The sequence below is a fragment of the Ipomoea triloba genome, chromosome 6, assembly GCF_003576645.1.
Source record: "Ipomoea triloba cultivar NCNSP0323 chromosome 6, ASM357664v1".
NCBI lineage: Eukaryota > Viridiplantae > Streptophyta > Magnoliopsida > Solanales > Convolvulaceae > Ipomoea > Ipomoea triloba.
Genome location: NC_044921.1, coordinates 7,990,084 through 8,009,182, shown reverse-complemented (window position 1 = coordinate 8,009,182; position 19,099 = coordinate 7,990,084). Strand labels below are relative to the sequence as shown.

The following is a 19,099-nucleotide window of genomic DNA, read 5'->3' as shown; positions in this document are numbered from 1 at the left end:
TTACAAAATCTCCCTCACAAATCTAACAGAAATCCTGACAAATTTGAAACCCTGACAAATTTTTTAAACTAAGAACAATACACATAGCAGCAATAGCAAGATTAATAGTGAATTATAACATTAGTCCACATCTCTCTTAACATTTTCCAGCACCATATTGCAGTGATTGAAGAGGAGCGATGATTTTTTATTGAATTATGAATTAACATATGTGATTATTTAAGAGTTAATACCACAAATGGTCCTCTGACTATTGGGGTAGTACTTCTTTTAGTCCTCGACTTTCAATTCGACCACAAATGGTCCTCTGACTTTCATTTTTGACCACAAATAGTCCTCTGTTAAAATTTCTGTTAAATAGGTGTTAAATCTAGGGGTAATATCGTCAAATTGATTAATATTATTATGATTAATATTATTATGATTAATTCTTTTTTAGAATTATATGACAACATAATTAATTTCAAACATTAATAAACATTAAGTTAATAAATATAAAAATAAAATGGACGTGAGAACTTATATAAATGAACAAATTAAATAAAAATCCATGATTAATGTTCGCAATTTGTACTTGATTAATTATATTAATTCAACGGTAGCAGCTTTCAGTTATGTCCCAAACAAAATGTTTGATCGATTAATGAAAAGTGAAAATTATTAATCGACCATGTATGAACAACCATGAAAATGATGAAAGCAAGATTTTTTTAAAAAAATCTTCCATTTTAGTCTGTTGGTTAAATTAAAATAGATAGCTCTAATATTAAATCTTAATTTTGTACACATAATTACGAGAATAAAGTGTATTGTCTTTTTATTTATGAGTATTTATATTTGTTAATTGTTTCAATTATGCTTGTTGGTGAAAAATTATAAACATTTTTATTTTATGAACATTATATATATCAATTTGACGATAATACCCCTAGATTTAACACCTATTTAACAGAAATTTTAACAAAAGGACTATTTGTGGTCAAAAATGAAAGTCAGAGGACCATTTGTGGTCGAATTGAAAGTCGAGTACTAAAAGGAGTACTACCCCAATAGTCAGAGGACCATTTGTGATATTAACTAATTATTTAATTATTAGTTATTACTTATTATTGTGTTTAACAAATTACACATGTATTAATATATGTTTAAACTATTCAAATTATTTTAGTATACACTTATTAATCTTTTTATATTAAATTTAAAATTTTTTAAATTTGGCAGGCCCCCGCCAAGACCCGCGGGCTTAAGGCAAGGCGGGGCAGGCTAGCATTTCTTAGGCCCGTATTTTGGCGGGCTTTTTAGCCCGCCCCGCTGGCCCGTTTCGATAGCTCTATTTATTTGCCACCCAGAAGAATTGGGATTTCCCTATTGAATAATATCCTCCTACACAAGCTATATAAAAAAAATTCAACACAGTTCACTGGCCAGCGAACAAATAAAACGTTATGCTCAGAGCAAAACACAAGCACGCCAGAAAGGCAGACCACAGACACCAAATAAGAAAAAAGAAAGGATAAGAGACTATGCTGCAATTATTTACTGAGTTCAGGCTAAATTTTACAAAGGGCTAAAACACGGAATCATGAAAAGCTAGATCAGATAGATACATAATCTAGATTGTAGTGAGCTGAGGAAGAAGGGCAAAAGGCAATGATGGATCATTGCAAAGGGATCGGATCTGCTATTACTCGTTAGTTTAGCGGAGAGTACATCCTTACCTCCAAGGTTTATGGTTTCCCCCTTTGGCAAGGGTTTAGGGTTTAGGGTTTAGGGTTTAGGGTACAATTTTACAAAGGGCTAAAACACGAAATGCATATATCCTTGCCTCGAAGTATATGCATGAGTACATCCGTAAAGGCGATCTCAACATTCAATGACTAGAGAGCTGATGTCTCCATAAAGTAGGTTCCCTCCTTCTCAACAAAGGCCTTTGCATCCTCAGTAGAAACAGCACGTAAGTGACGTAACATTATGACATATTTTGATCTCTGTGATCCCGTAGCTCTTTTAACCACCTCTCTACATTTTCAAATGTGACATGGCAGGTAACATCATACAAGCAATGCACCAACAGCTCCTCGTAGAATGCACTTGTGAAGCCTTGGTAACTTCAACACACAACAAAAGGGGAAAGAACAAGCAATCCAATCGCCATTTACAGTCTATATATCTCATTATGATACAAATATCAGGCATTTCAAATTCTAAATCATTCCTATAATAATGAAATGTTCAAGAACTTTGTATAAGCAATTAGGAATAATCCAAGTTGCAAGTTCAGTAATAAATAATGTAGGAAGAGCCACAAAGAAAGACCAGAGAACAAGCAGTAATGCAACATTAAAGAGTTAATATCCAATATAATCATCGACTATAGTGGTTTTACTTAATTTAGTCATAAATGACTTTTTGTGCTCAATTTAATCCTCGACTTTGATGATTTTACCTAATTTAATCTTTTGTTAAAAATTCTGTTAGTGGACGGGGTTAGAAATAGGATCCTAATTCTGTTAGTGGACGGTTAGAAATAGGATCCTAATGGTAATTTCTCACCCTTCATCCCATTTGGGATGATTCCATTCTTCTTTCCTTACTAAGATCCACGTAAAACTGGAGGGTGTGGTTGAATGAAAGAGACTCATTCGTTCTTAACCATAGGTCAAGGGTTCGATCCTTGGCGGGCTGACTCACCCAATAAAAGGGATTGCAAAAATGTAAATTTTTACAGGTAACTTAATTTGTGAGCAATCTTCTTCTTGTTGGGACCTCAAGCGAGTCAACTCTTCTAGACTTTTATCTTATATACAAATTACCAAACCACCAAATACAGAACTTTTCTTTATGCATTCAAAGTCCAATCCACAAATTCCAAAAACTCAGCTTACTTCATTATTAACAAAGCTCTTCCCATAGGAAAGGAATCCAAGTTTTAATTAACGAATCACCAACAAATTCAATTTACATCTAAAAGTTGGGACTTGAATTGAAGTTATAGCACTTTCCCAAAAGAACACCATCCACAAATGCCACCCGAGTAATCTACATTATAAATCTACTAAAATCTATCAGTTTTTTCTTGCAAGTACTATAATGCATCATCCATATTGCACTCCAATTAGACATTAATGACTAAACCTTCCACTTACCCCTACATTAATAACCGGCATCGTGTATCTGGGTGAGTAGTTCCGTGAAGGCGTTCTCAACATTCAATGACTCGAGAGTTGATGTCTCCATAAAGTAGGTGCCCTCCTTCTCAGCAAAGGCCTTTGCATCCTCCGTAGAAACAATATATCTGGGTGAGTAGTTCCGTGAAGGCGTTCTCAACATTCAATGACTCGAGAGTTGATATCTCCATAAAGTAGGTGCCCTCCTTCTCAGCAAAGGCCTTTGCATCCTCGGTAGAAACAGAACGTAAGTGACGTAAGTCTACCTTGTTTCCCACCAACATTATGACAATATCTTGATGTGTGTGATCCCGTAGCTCTTTTAGCAACCTCTCTACATTTTCAAATGTAACATGGCGGGTAACATCATATACAAGCAATGCACCAACAGCTCCTCGGTAGAATGCACTTGTCATGTCTCGGTATCTTCAACACACAACAGAAGGGGAATGAACAAGCAATCTAGTCGCCATTTACAATCTATATATCCTCACTATGATACAAATATAAGTATTTGAAATTAGTATTTAAGATTCCTAACTTCAAAACGAATTTTAAATCATGGGCAATAAGGCATAATCCAAGTTGCAAGTTTAGTAATAAATAAAGTATGAAGACTAAGATCCAAGTTGCAAGTTTAGTAATAAATAAAGTATGAAGACTAGTGCTTAGTGCCGGGTTATCAATAGGATAGTGGAGGGGTAATTCACGATGATTTGGAGACCCATTATGTGGAAAGACTAGTGCCGGGTTAGAGAAGGAGCCCACATATGGGGTATAACTCCCACATTGAGACTACCAAGACCCGATCATATGTCCTTGGTCATAATTTACCACCCAAAAAGGAACCAACTAAGCTGTCTGTGGGGCGCTTGCCTCCAATATATGTTACAATAAACAAGGTAAAGATATAGCAATGGTGGAAACTCTACTATTGTGGATTACTAATCACTGCCAATTCAAAAGCACTACTCACAGCTAAACTGCACATAATGATTAGACAATCTCATCAAGTACCAAAGGAAGAAACTTTGTTAATCATTTACAACTCCCAATCCAAAACCCCTAGCAATCTCAAAGCCATAATGAAGTGTAAAATTGTACATAATCAAACAGTAACTCAATCTCCCATCTTTATTTATTATCTCATCAAACAGCAAAGGAATTATACCTTTCTTGGCCGGCGGTATCCCAAATCTGAGCCTTGACTAGTTGGCCATGGACACGTAGCTTGCGAGAGGCGAGGTCGATGCCAATGGTTGACTTTGGGTTGAGGCTGAACTCATTGCGGGTAAATCGAGAAAACAGATTCGATTTTCCCACACCAGAGTCCCCTATCAACACCACCTTGAACAAGTACTTGTAGTCATCATCCGCTCTATACCCACCCGCCATTAGTAAACCTATACACGCCGCAAAAAATTAGACCTTTCTTTCTATTTCACGAAGCTTCTTTTCCCTTTCTTCTTTCTCTTTTCCTTCTGCTATGGGGCTGAGATTGACGTTATAGGATATGTGTATTCAGTACGAAAAGAGGATTTACGGAGATAGTGTGGGCAGGTGGAAAAGAAGGCGAGCGAGAGAGAAGCGGCGTGGCCATCTCCAACTAACACGGCAAAATGCTAAAGGAACGCGGGATTGCGGCAAAATTTTGCCATTTTTGGTGCAGCAATTTGTTTCCTATTTTGTCCCTATTTTATTTGCTAATTCCTTTTATGTCATTTATTTTGTTCAAATTTAATATTTTGTATATTTTATTTATATACTTTTTTTAAAACGATTTTATTTATATACTTAAACATAAACTTTATATTATTAAAAATAAACTAGTATTTTCGCCCGTGCGTTGCACGGAATGGATTTGTTATAATATTTAAAAAATATTTGGATCAATATACAATTATATATAATATAACATCGAATATTATATAGCGCAATTGATGAAATTGATTGGATCGATTATGTTTTATGATGTTTTCCTTTGAATTAGAACAAATAATTGTCCAATTACCCGGGCGTGGATAAATTTTTTTTATTATATATTGAGATAATAAAAATAAAGATGAAATTATAAAAAATTCTAATATTGAACGTGTACATTTATTTAATTATAAGATTAGTACAAAAATATTACTCAATTAATCGAATAATATATGACTTGTTTGTCTAAAACTATCTTAAAAAATCTATAAGTAATATGACTTATATAATTATATTATGACTTATATAATTATATTATTACTAAAATAAATATGAGAAAACGAGAAATAAATTAATTGTAATTATTATAAAAATAAATTCAACGACCAATGCTTAACTTAATTATCATAATAATTATTAGGCAATTATTATTAGTCAATTACACTAATATATGTGTAATTATACTTTTATACTTTAAGTATATTCATTTTCCCCATATTGCATTTAGTTTTATCTTCCTCCTCCATATTTGAATGAATTAATTTTGATTATTATAAAAATCTGACAACCCATGTTCAATTAATTTTTTTAAAGTTTAAATAACTTAGAGTTTTCAAAAGGAAAGTATAATTAACTATTAAAGTTTTTAAATAATTTTCAGTCAATTAGTAATATCATTTTCTTTTCTCGATAAATGATTTTACTTTTATTAATAGTATTGATACGTGAGTATACATATTCCTAAAGAAAAACACTTACCCAAGCCCTAGAAATTACCAATCAAAGTAATGTGATTAAAATATATAATTATAGAAAACATTTGATTGTTCACTATAATCACTCTGAAAATTGTAATTTTACATACGTGATACGCCCATGGCAAAATTGGCCTAGCTACTTGAAACCTTATTAGCAAAAATTAAAGCATATTGAGTTGTTAAAATCAAACTAAATCACAGTACTACAAAATACTCTATGGAATGCAGACTACACCATAAGGATCTCCAACATGCAGAATGAATCAACTAAAAATTAAATCATACCGCATACCATAACAATTCTATGCGTGTTAAAGTTCGATCTTCGACTTCGTAGAATTACAGATTATAGATCTCTAACTAATAGTGAGAGCACAGATATTGGTACGTTGTGAGAGAAGAGTCATTTCTCATCATTATATAGTGGAGGATAAACATAATATGGAAGATTTTTCAAAAGGAAAGTATAATTAATTTTAATTTTATGTAAATATAGATGATTGACATGTAAAAATTTTACTACAATATTATATAATTTTTTCATTCTAATATAGTTAATTACATGTCAATTATATAAATATATATAGATATATAGATATAGATATAGATTATCATATCACTAATCACCAATCACCAATTAATTAATTAATATCAATATCAATCTATATAGATATAAATATTAATATATAACAATATTACCATATCACTAATCACCAATCACCAATTAATTATTCTTTTTTAAAATAATCACCAATTAATTAATTAATATTAGTATATATTAATATATTATATATTAATATATTAATATTAAGAATAATACCATATACCATATTATCAATTATCAATTATATATCACCAATCACCCATCACCCATTAATATTAACAATATTACCATATTATCATATTATCATTATCATATTACCATAATAATATTATAGGATGGATAATTAATAAAATAATAAAATAATAAATAAATAAAATAAATGATTTTACCAAAATACCCCTAAGTTTTGGGGGGAAAATTTGGGAGGAGGAAATTGTTTTTATATATAGATTATAGATTATATTATTTGAAAGATCTCATCAGGAAATTAAAAAATGACTAACATTAACTATAGATTAATAATTAAAAATAAAACTACATAAAATATAATTTTAACAAAATTAAAGCAAATTACATCCCAAAAGAACAAGTCTAATATTAAATATAGATTAATTAAAAATAAAACTACATAAAACATAATTTAAGAGGCAAAATTAAAGCAAATTACTTTCCAAATTATTAAAATATTGGTTAAACTAACTACTTGATACTACTCGTCCAAATGGTTGATGATTAGATCTCTTTGCATAAATTCGTAATTGTGTATTTCTTATCCACTCGCGTCATATTGAATCAATGATGGAATCTGCATCTATGCTCATGATTTTGTTTTCTTCTTGTAGTTCCGTCACCTTTATTCGCCTTGCTTCATTTTAAGTTCTTGAAACTCATAATTTTTCTGGAGTTGAGCTTGACTTAAGGCAGAATATGGATCATTGCAAAGGGATTGGATCTGCTATTAATCATTTTTGCCTCCAACATTTGTGGTTTCCTTGGCCCCTTTGGCAATGCCGATGGATCATCTAACTACCTTAACCGCTTTTCGAAGTATCTGCTTCAGTAGTTCCGTAAAGGCATTCTCAACATTCAATGACTTGAGAGCTGAAGTCTCCATAAAGAAGGTGCCCTCCTTGTCAGCAAAGGCCTTTGCATTCTTGGTAGAAAGTAAGTCTGTCTTGTTTCCCACCAGCATTATGACGATATTATGGTTAGATTGATCTTGTTGCTCTTTTAACCACCTCTACATTTTCAAATGTGTCATGACAGGTAACATCATATACAACCAATGCATCAACAGCTACTCGTAGCATGCACTTGAGATACAAATATAATTCATTTGAAAGTCTAAATCATTCCAACAATAATGAAATGTTCAACAACTTGGTTTAAGCAATTAGGAATAATAAAAGTTGCAAGTTCAGTAATAAAAAAAATAAATAAATAAAAAATAGGAAGAACCACGAAAAAAAGACCAAAGAACAAGCAGTAACGCAACTTTAAATAAAAAAAAAAATCTATCCAACTGCAAAGTGCAAGCAAACTAACAGGTAATAACTCTTCTTCTTAATTTGTGAGCAATCTTCTTGTTGGGGCCTCAAGTGAGTGCAACTCTTCTAGATTTTTATTTAATATACAAATTACCAAATCGCCAAATATACAACTTTAGTTGTGTCTTTTCTTTAGTTATTCAAAGTCCAATCCTCGAATTCTAAAAACTCAGTCATTCCATAATGAGAAATAGGCTTACTCCATTATTAACAAAGTTCTTCCGTAGGAAAGAAATCCAAGTTTCAATTAAGGAATTGCCAGCAAATTCAATTCATATCTAAAAGTCGAGACTTGAAGTCAACACTTTCCTGAAAGAGCAACGCTCCACAAATTTCACGCGAGTAATCTACATTAAAAAAAACTACTCTAATATATCAACCTTTTCTAGCAACTACTATAATGCATCATCCACATGCACTCCAAACAAACATTAATGACTAAACCTTCCCCTCAACCCAATCCATCCCTTCACCTAGAGCTGTCAAAACGGGCCCAACCCGTCGGGTTGGGCCCGTTTACCCGTGCTTTTGGACGGGTTGGGTCGAAGAAATCCCAACCCGTCCCATATTCGGACTGGCCCGTATAACCCGGGTGGGAACACGGGTTGGCCCGTCCGTATAACCCGTGTTCCCACCCACACCCACACCCACAAATATATTGTGTAAATGTGGTATTGTATTAATATTTTAAAATATTGTTGCTACCAAGATTTGCCCTTGACCTTTCACATAACTTACCAACATTGAAACCAACTATGCAAAGAACCTTTGTTAAACATTTTTATATACGGATATATTTATTTAGATCATTCAAGCATTATATATAATTTATTTATATTAAATTTGTTACAAGTATTAATTAATACATTTAATTGTATCTTTATATTAATATTAATATATAATTTATTAATTTATTTATATTAAATTTATTATTAGTATTAATGAATGCAATTAATTGTATCTTTATATAAATATTAATATAAAATTTATTATTAGTATTAATTAATACAATTAATTGTATCTTTATATAAATATTAATATAAAGTTTATTTATAAAATTAAAATTTAATTATATATATGTGTGTATGTATGTGTAGTGTGTGTATAATATGTATATATATATATATAAACATACATGTTTGTTCAAAAGGCTCAATGTGCTTGGTTGGAAATGATCTTAGTTCTCCACCAAGAGGTTAGGGATTCAATTCCTAGCTTTATACAAATAAAACAATTTTAATAATAATATTATTCAAAACATAAAAATAAAATAAAAATTAACGGGCCCACACGGGTTGGGTTGGCCAAATCCCAACCCGTAGGAAAACGGGCCGGCTCAACCCGACCCATTTTCCAACCAACCCGAGACAGGCCAGCCCGTATGGGCCGGGCTGACCCGTTTTGACAATCTACCTTCACCCCTTGCCCACAAAGACAAAATTCCATTAGATGGCTGGACCCACAGAAAGACCACCACATTGGGTGTAACTTCCAACTACCAATACTCGATCCAGTGTACTTGCCGCCCGCCCAAGAAGCAACTGAGTATCCGTGTGGGCCCTTGTCCCCAATATATGTTACAATAAACAAGGTAAAGATATAACAATGGTGAATGGGGGAAACTCTACTATTATGGATCCCTATACTAATCACTGTAAAGTCAAAAACCCTATTCACAGCTAAACTGCATATAATGATTAGACAATCTCATCAAGTACCAAAGGAAGAAACTTTATTAATCACTTACAACTCCCAATCCAAAACCCCTAGTAATCTCAAAGCCATAGCTTGGCAATGCAGTGTAAAATTGTACATAATCAAACAGTAACTCAATCTCCCATCTTTATTTATCTCATCAAACAGCAAAGCAAAGCAAGGGAATTAATTTTAACAAAATTAAAAACAAATTACATCCAAAAAAACAAGGCTATTATTAAATATAGATTAATTAAAAATAAAACTACATAAAACATAATTTTAGAGGCAAAATTAAAGCATATTACTTTTCAAATTATCAAAATATTGGTTAAACTAACTACATGATTCTACTTGTCCAAATGGTTGACAATTAGACCTCTTTGCATGAATTCATAATTGTGCATTTCTGATCCACTCATGCCTTATTGAATCTATGATGGAATCTGTATCTATGCTCGTGATTTTGTTTTCTTCTTGTAGTTCCGTCACCATTATTTGCCTTGCTTCATTTTGAGCTTTTAATAATTGAAGCTCATAATTTTTCTAGAGTTGAAGTTGACTTTGATGGAGCATTATCTTGTATTGAGCTGAGACAGAAGGGCAGAAGATGGATCAATGCAAAGGGTTCGGATATGCTATTAATCATCCTTGCCTCCAACGTTTACGGTTTCCCCCTTTGGCAAGGCCGACGGATCATCCCCCTACCTCAACCACTTTTCGAAGTATTTGCGTGAGGAGTTCTGTAAAGGCGTTCTCAACATTCAATGACTCAAGAGCTGAAGTCTCCATAAAGAAGATACCCTCCTTCTCAGCAAAGGCCTTTGCATCCTCGGTAGAAATAGCACGTAAGTGATGTAAGTCTGCCTTGTTTCCCACTAACATTATGAAGATATTTTGGTCACTTTGATCCCGTAGCTCTTTTAACCACCCCTCTACATTTTCAAATGTGGCATGGCGAGTAACATCATATACAACCAATGCACCAATAGGTACTCGGTAGCATGCACTCGCTATACCACTATAATTCATTTGAAAGTCTAAATCATTCCTACAATAATGAAATGTTCAACAACTTGGGCATAAGCAATTAGGAATAAACCGAATAATCCAAGTTGCAAGTTCAGTAATAAATAAAGTAGGAAGAACCACGAAGAAAGATAAGAAAACAAGCAGTAACGCAAAAATAATAAAACCTATCCAACTGCAAAGTGCAAACAAACTAACAGGTAACTTAATTTGTGAGCAATCATCTTCTTGTTGGGGCCTCAAGCAAGTCCAACTCTTCTAGATTTTTATCTAATATACAAATTACCAAACCGCCAAATATACAACTTTAGTTGTGCCTTTTCTTTAGTTATTCAAAGTCCAATCCTTAAATTCTAAAAACTCAATCATTCCATAACAAGAAATAGGCTTACTTCATTATTAACAAAGCTCTTCCCATAGGAAAGAAATCCAAGTTTCAATTAAGGAATTGCCAACAAATTCAATTCGCATCTAAAAGTCGAGACTTTAAGTCATAGCACTTTCCTGAAAGAACACCCCTCCACAAATTCCACCCGAGTAATCAACATTAGAAAATCTACTCAAATCTATCAACCTTTTCTAGCAAATACTATAATGCATTATCCACAGTGCACTCCAGTCAAACATTAATGAATAAACCATCCCTTCAACCCATTCAAGCCCCTCCCCCTTGCCCACAATGACGAAATTCCATTAGATGGGAGGACCCACAGGAAGACCACCACAATGGGTGTAACTTCCAGCCGTCAATACTCGATCCAGTGTACTTACCGCCCAAGAAGCAACTGAGCTACCCGTGTGGACCCTTGTCCCCAATATATGTTACAATAAACAAGGTGAAGATATAACAATGGTCAATGGGGGAAACTCAACTATTATGGATTACTATACTAATCACTGCAAATTCAAAAATCGTATTCACAGCTAAACTGCACATAATGATCAAACAATCTCATCAAGTACCAAAGGAAGAAACTTCGTTAACCACTTATAACTCCCAATCCAAAACCCCTAATAATCTCAAAGCCATAGCTTGACAATGCAGTGTAAAATTGTACATAATCAAACAGTAACTCAATCTCCCATCTTTATTTATCTCATCAAACAGCAAAGCAAAGCAAGGGAATTATACCTTTCTTGGCTGGCGGTATCCCAAATCTCAGCCTTTACTACTTTGTCATCGAAACGAAGCGTGCGAGTGGCGAACTTCATGCCAATGGTTGACGACTTTGACATGAGGCGGAACTCATTCCGAGTAAATCGAGAAAGCAGATTCGATTTTCCCACACCAGAGTCTCCTATCAACACCATCTTGAACAAGTAATCATAGTTATTATCCCCTACCTCAAGCGCTTTTCGCCGTATCTGCGTGAGTACTTCCGTAAAGGCGTTCTCAACATTCAATGACTCGAGAGCTGATGTCTCCATAAAGTAGGTGCCCTCCTTCTCAGCAAAGGCCTTTGCATCCTCGGTAGAAACAGCACGTAAGTGATGTAAGTCTGCCTTGTTTCCCACTAGCAGTACGACGATATTATCTGTGAAATCTCGTAGCTCTACTAACCAGCTCTCTACATTTTCAAATGTGACATGGCGGGTAACATCATATACAAGCAATGCACCAACAGCTCCTCGGTAGTATGCTGGTACGATGGCTCGGTATCTTCAACACACGACAAAAGGGGAAAGAACAAGCAATCAAATCATCATTTACAGTTTATATATCTCATTATGATACAAATATAAGCATTTGAAATTAGTATTTAAGATTCCTAACTTCAAAACGAATTCTAAATCATGGGCAATAAAGCATAATCCAAGTTGCAAGTTCAGTAATAAATAAAGTAGGAAGAACCGCAAAGAAAGACCGGAGAACAAGCAGTAACGCAACATTAAATAATAAAACATATCCAACTGCAAAGTGCAAGCAAACTAACAGCGGTAACAGGTAACTTAATTTGTGAGCAATCATCTTCTTGTTGGGGCCTTAAACGAGTTCAACTCTTCTAGATTCTTATCTAATATACAAGTTACCAAGCCACCAAATATAGAACTTTAGTTGTGTCTTTTCTTTAGTTATTCAAAGCCCAATCCTCAAATTCCAAGAACTCAGTCATTCCATAACAAGAAATAAGCTTACTAGCTCCTCCCGTAGGAAAGAAATCCAAGTTTCAATTAAGGAATTGCAAATAAATCAATTCGCATCTAAAAGTCAAGAGTTGAAGTTATAGTACTTTCCCGAAAGATTACCCCTCCACAAATTCCACCCGAGTAATCTACATTAGAAAATCTACTCTAATCTATCAACTTTTTCTAGCAAGTACTATAATGTGCCATCCACAGTGCACTCCAGTCAGACATTAATGACTAAACCTTCCCCTCACCCCAATCCACCCCCTCACCCCTTGCCCACAAAGACAAAATTCCATTAGATGGGAGGACCCATAGGAAACCCACCACATTGAGTGTAACTTCCAGCTACCAATACTCCATCCGGTGTATGAGCTAGCTACCCGTGTGGGCCCTTGCCCTCAATATATGTTACAACAATCAAGGTAAAGATATAACAATGGTGAATGGGGGAAACTCTACTATTATGGATTACTATACTAATCACTGCCAATTCAAAAACCCTATTCACAGCTAAATTGCACATAATGATCAGACACTCTCATCAAGTACCAAAGGAAGAAACTTTGTTAATCACTGACAACTCCCAATCCAAAACCTCTAGCAATCACAAAGCCATATAGCTTGGCAATGCAGTGTAAAATTGTACATAATAATAAACCGGTAACTCAATCTCCTATCTTTATTTATTATCTCATCAAACAGCAAAGCAAAGCAAAGGAATTATACCTTTCTTGGCCGGTGGTATCCCAAATCTGAGCCTTGACTTTTGCGTCGTCGACACGAACAATGTGAGTGGCGAACTCGACGCCAACGGTTTTCTTTGGTTCGAGGCTGAACTTATTCTGAGTAAATCGCGAACGCAGATTCGATTTTCCCACACCAGAGTCCCCTATCAAAACCACCTTGAACAACCAATCATAGTCCTCATCCGTTCTATACCCACCCGCCATTAGTAAACCTATACACGCCGCAAAAAATTAGACCTTTTCTTTCTGTTTCACTGCAAATGAAGCTTGTTTTCCCTTTCTTCTTTCTTTTTTCCTTCTGCCATGGGGCTGAGATTGACTTTAAAAGGCCCCTCAAGGATATGTGTGTATTCTGTACGAAAAGGGAAGTTGCAGAAATGATTTACGGAGATAGTGTGGGCAGGTGGAAAAGAAGGCGAGCAAGCGAACGAGAGAGACTGAGAGAGAGAGAGAGAAGCGGCGTGGCCATCTCCAACTAACACGGAAAAATGCTAAAATGGCGTGATATTTGACGCAAAAGCTCTCAATGCAACAAGGCAGTACCTCCCTCCCATTTTGTTTGTTGATTGAGGACTAAAAGTTATTTTTAATTCAATTTTTTATAATATTAAGTTTAGTATTAGTATATAAAATTTATAAAATTAGAAATAATATTAAAAAATAATATTAAACACAAAAAATTAAATTTAAAAATAATTAAAATTACTAAAGAAAATAAACAATGAAAAAAGATATTGTTTGACCCATAAATAGTAAAATGGGAGAGAGAGAGTATATTTTATATTCCTAAGTTCAATAATTAACCCATATTTTCTACTCAAAAATTTAATACTTACATTTGCTCCTCAAACCCCGCCTATACAAATAGTACTATGAGTTAATACCAGCCAAGGTCCCTCGAGTATAGTGGTTCCGCCATCTATGGTCCTAAACTTTCAAATCAACCCTCCGTCATCCTCATATTTTCAAATTTGGGTCTTCCTATATCAATAGGTTGATTGTTTCGCTCCTGTATCTTCCAAAAGGAAAAAAGATCTCTCAGAGTTCTTTCCTGAATCAGAAAGAGAGTACTGGGGTTCTCTCAATAATGACCTACCCTAGTCCTTTCGTTAGTTTGCTCCGTCTAAGCCATGAAATGTGAGGGTAAATGAGACATTTTACATTTTGCCCTAGTCCTCACGTCGCCGGCATACGTTTCTGGTCCTCTGCTCCTCTATAAACCACATAAACCTTCTGATATCTGCTTCTTTCTCATCTCCCAGGTTCATACGTTTCCCTTATATCTCCGTGTAAATACATAATCAAAACACAGAATAATAATTTCCCAGAATACGATTCTTATTTATAAGCCCGCAGATATCAGATTCTAATTCCTTCAATTGATTGGAAATTTTTTGAAATTTTTGGGTTTATTTTCTTTACTATTTTCTACTTGTGGTTGAAGATTGGGGGTTGTGAATTGGGTTTGGATTGTGTGATAATGGATGCCTTCTGATGGGTTTTGCATAAAGTTTGAAAATGCCACTTCTCTAGTTAAAAAATCGGCACTTCTCTCACCGGAAAATTTCTCGAAATTTGCACGGAGAGTCTCGGCTCTGAGACCGGCTCCGATTGCTTCTCCTCTTACCCTTCTTTTGAGTCTGGCGACTCCACCGAGAAAGAAAAAGACGACCACCAATCCCCACCACAGCACGAGCTTATTTTCCCACCATTTTTGGAAGAATTCCGAGCTGTGAAGCACAGATACAGCAAGAAATCACCGCCGCTTCCCTCTCTGGTAAGAGGCGACGACAAGCCTTTTGTTCGCATGCACTCCCGCCGCCAGCACAGCTGCATTTTTGAAGGGGTTACCAGGCAGGTTACCGCTCAAATCTGAAACTACCCCCACTACCAGGCTGAATTTCAATTTCCTCAAATCTGAAACATACTGCGACACTTGCTCAAATCGGAAGGTCTCCAGAGGAGCTTCGATGGGCTTCAACTTCACCACGGTCGGAGAAGGTTTTGTTTCGTAGGCGCTCTCCATTTTCACAACTGAGAATGGTAGAGAACGATTAGCGCAAACTTAATTTGTGAGCAATATCTTCTTGTTGGGGCCTCACGCAAATCCAACTCTTCTAGATTTTTATCTAAAATTAAAATTACTAAAGCGCCAAATATAGAACTTTAATTATGTATTTTCTTTAGTTATTCAAATTGCTATGACTTCAAGTATCGGCTAAACATTAGTGACTAAACCTTCCCCTCAACCCAATCCACCCCCTCCCCCTTCCCCACAAAGACGAACTTTAATTATGTCTTTTCTTTACTCGAGTAATCTACATTAGAAAATCTACTCTAATCTATCAACCTTTTGCAAGTACTATAATGCATCATCCACAGTGCACTCCAGTCAAACATTAATGACTAAACCTTCCCCTCAACCCAATCCACCCCCTCCCCCCTTCCCCAAAAAGACGAAATTTCATTTGATGAGATCGAGGACCCCAGGAAGCCCACCATATTAGGTGTAACTTACAAATAAATAAATAAAAACTTAGTAGCCACCGACGAGGACAACTACGGCGGTAAAAAATGAGGTCTAGATCTGGACCTCAAAAGGGCGGTTGGTATATCATGGACTCGGATCCACCTTGCAAGATGGACCAAGGTCCATGTTCACAAATTTAGAACTCTATGTTCATAATAATTGTAAAACTCTATATTCACAATTTTTGAACTCTATATTCACAATTACAGAACTCTAGCTATGTTCACAATTTCATAAATCTATGTTCCCACTTTCAAAACTCTATGTTCGCAATTTTAGAACTCTATATTTATAATTTCAGAACTCTATATTCAATAGTATAACACAATTTTTGAATTTATATAACAAAATTGTGAATATATAGACTGTAAAGTTTAAAATTTGTGAAAATTAAGTAATGTAATTTTGTATATTGAGATCTAAAATTGTGAATATAGAGTTCTAAAATTTTGAACATGGGTCTATAACATAATTTGCCTCAAAAGGCCTGGAACGAGGGCGGTGGCCATGACCGTCGCTCTCGTTCAAAACGACAATGGCTGTCTCGGGATGGCCCTTGACAGCCATGGCCGTTTTGAATGAGGGTGGCGGCCATGGCCACCGCCCTCGTTCTAGGCCTTTGAGGTCCTGATCTAGACCTCATGTTTGACAGTCGTGACTATTCTCGGCGAACAGCGGGTGGGTGCTAAGTTTTTTTTTATTTTATTTTCCTTTAATAATTTAATAAATTTTTTTTTAAATATAAAATATTTTAAAAGTGACTCATGTCAAATTTTAAAAGACTTAACGTGTTATACAGGTTGATTTGGACTCAATTATACTATTTTACAAGTTCAGGGATGTCAATGAAATTTTTTTTACTTAGGAGACATAATTACACTATCAAAATGATTTAGGGGGTCAATTTGACACTTTTTCCTTAGTTCTATGCCAATTAGACTATTAGAGACTATTGACTTTAATTTGCAACTGATTAGTTTACTTAGTTACAGAGTTTCATAACTGATAAGAATCTTATGATTAATTAATGATTATGTTATTCTCAAAAAAAAAATTAATGATTATGTAATTTATAATGTATTTTGTATTTGAACAATTTTATTGGGTGTTTGATATTTTTTAATAGACATTTTTGAATTCAATTTAACTTACCTTCTTCGCTGTCACTCAAATAAAATCCTGGATCCGCTCTTGGACACCTATCTATCTTATCGTCAGTGATGACCCCCTCTCTGCGGTCAACCCTTTTTTTTTCATTTGGTTCGCACCTAATTTTGCTAAGTAATTTTTTGCTATTTCTATTCCCGATAGACAAAGTGATGGGTAAATATGCATATGGACTAGGCGGACCGTACACTTTGCCACCCCACTTAACAACCATCCAGTCGACTCGTCAACAACCACTTGGCCGATCTGCATCGACCACTCTACGCTTCGTCAGAAATCACTTGGTTGATCCGTATTGACCACCCTAAGGGCGACCTACTAGGGAGCTAGGAGATTCTGACCTACGGGAATCACTCGAGCTCCCCGGAGATTCTGGTTGTTTGCAATGCTCGAGGCAACAAGTGATGGCATTTTGTGAGTAATTGACCTGCCACCTCGAGCACCTAAGCGTCACGGAGATCCTGTAGAGCGACTGCTCGATGTGGCCAATGCTGACATAACACGTCAGGCCACCCGCATGCCATCCGTTGAGTACTCATGTGATTTGCTTAGTATAAATAGGGGGTCACTCCCCTCACTTGTAAGATTGGAACTCATCAATACTACACTAATACACTTGTGATTTGCTCATTTGTCTCTCTTGCTTACTCTATTACTATTCGTCACCCGTAGAGCCATATAGCTTTGCATCGCTCAGTCGTCGACCGGTAGATTGACCGACTGACCACCCGAGCAACATTCCTCACCACCCCGTAACACACGTATTCATAGTGTATTCGTAGACCCCGTTTACATTTACGCTATCACAAAGTAACCATTTTAAGCATATTATAAACTTTTGGAATAAATGTCAAATAAGTCATCGAACTACACATGAAAATGTAATTAGGCTACTAAATCTAAAAAAATTGTAATTGAATCCTTAAACCCATTTAATGCAATTTGTCAAATTTGAAGGTTTCTAATCGGTCACCCCAAATTTATTATTTTTTAAAAAGATTTTTATTAAAAAAGCAGCTCGTCTCAAGCGAAGACATTTTTTTTTAATTTTTAAATAGTTATTTTTAAAAAAATATTTTAAATTTTGAGTAACATGTTAGAAACCTACAAATTGAACAAATTGCATAAAATGAGTAAGTTTATGAATTTAATTATAATTTTTTAAAATTTAATAGCATAATTACAATATCGTGTATAGTTTAATGATATATTTGAGCCTTATTCTTAAAACTCTTAATCTCACTGTCGTCCAAATTCACCATATGTAATGTAGAACTCAGCCATGCATTTATTTGGGTTGCTTTACAAAAGTATAGTTGAAAAACACAACTACATCAAAATTGGGGGTGTAATTTAGGTTTTTCTAAAATAACAGTGCATTATTTATTTTTGCTATTCCATCCATCGATTTCACGTAAATCACAAACCCGGTGGCAATACATTACGCACCTAAAGCCCAAAGATCTTTCTTTCCTTTTTCGTCTTTTAATATTAAAGAACATCTCTTTGCAGTTTGCACCCATTTTCAGAATTTCAGTGCCCTCAGTGCTGGATCAACGCTCTTCAGGTTCAAGGTAACGATAAATTTCATGATTTTTCTACCTGTTTATTCGTCTCGAAAAGTTTGATGAAAGAATCAAATCCATACAAATCTGGGTCTGTATGTATGTGCATAGATTTGTTTCCATGAGTTTAACTACTTGATATTTCTGATGAAGTTTGTGTTTTTATCTTTTCATTTCTGATTCTTCAATTCCAATTTGTATATAGAGCTGCATTAGTTGTTGTTTTTTTTTTTTTTTTTTT

General features: G+C 34.8%; 3 protein-coding genes across 3 annotated transcripts in view; 1 reads left to right on the top strand and 2 right to left on the bottom strand.

Annotated features, from left to right (window-relative positions):
- Window positions 1–2,866: 2,866 nt before the first annotated feature.
- LOC116021735 (ras-related protein Rab11B-like) lies at window positions 2,867–4,749 on the bottom strand. The gene is made up of 2 exons (XM_031262204.1): window positions 4,339–4,749; window positions 2,867–3,593 (listed from the first exon to the last, which is right to left on the bottom strand). The coding sequence occupies exons 1-2, from the start codon at window positions 4,560–4,562 to the stop codon at window positions 3,257–3,259; spliced, it is 561 nt and encodes a 186-aa protein (XP_031118064.1). The 5' UTR covers window positions 4,563–4,749; the 3' UTR covers window positions 2,867–3,256.
- Window positions 4,750–9,913: 5,164 nt separating this feature from the next.
- Window positions 9,914–14,114, bottom strand: LOC116023148 (ras-related protein Rab11B-like). Its single transcript, XM_031264121.1, has 3 exons — window positions 13,577–14,114; window positions 11,853–12,380; window positions 9,914–10,742 (listed from the first exon to the last, which is right to left on the bottom strand). Exons 1-3 carry the CDS (start codon window positions 13,798–13,800, stop codon window positions 10,388–10,390), a joined length of 1,107 nt encoding a protein of 368 aa, XP_031119981.1. The 5' UTR covers window positions 13,801–14,114; the 3' UTR covers window positions 9,914–10,387.
- A 4,599-nt stretch (window positions 14,115–18,713) lies between these two features.
- LOC116021826 (CDP-diacylglycerol--inositol 3-phosphatidyltransferase 1-like) overlaps window positions 18,714–19,099 on the top strand; it is a 4,856-nt gene continuing 4,470 nt past the window's right edge. The window contains exon 1 of the mRNA XM_031262309.1: window positions 18,714–18,867. The gene's annotated coding sequence lies outside the window, so the exon portion shown is untranslated. The remainder of the gene's footprint in view (window positions 18,868–19,099) is intronic.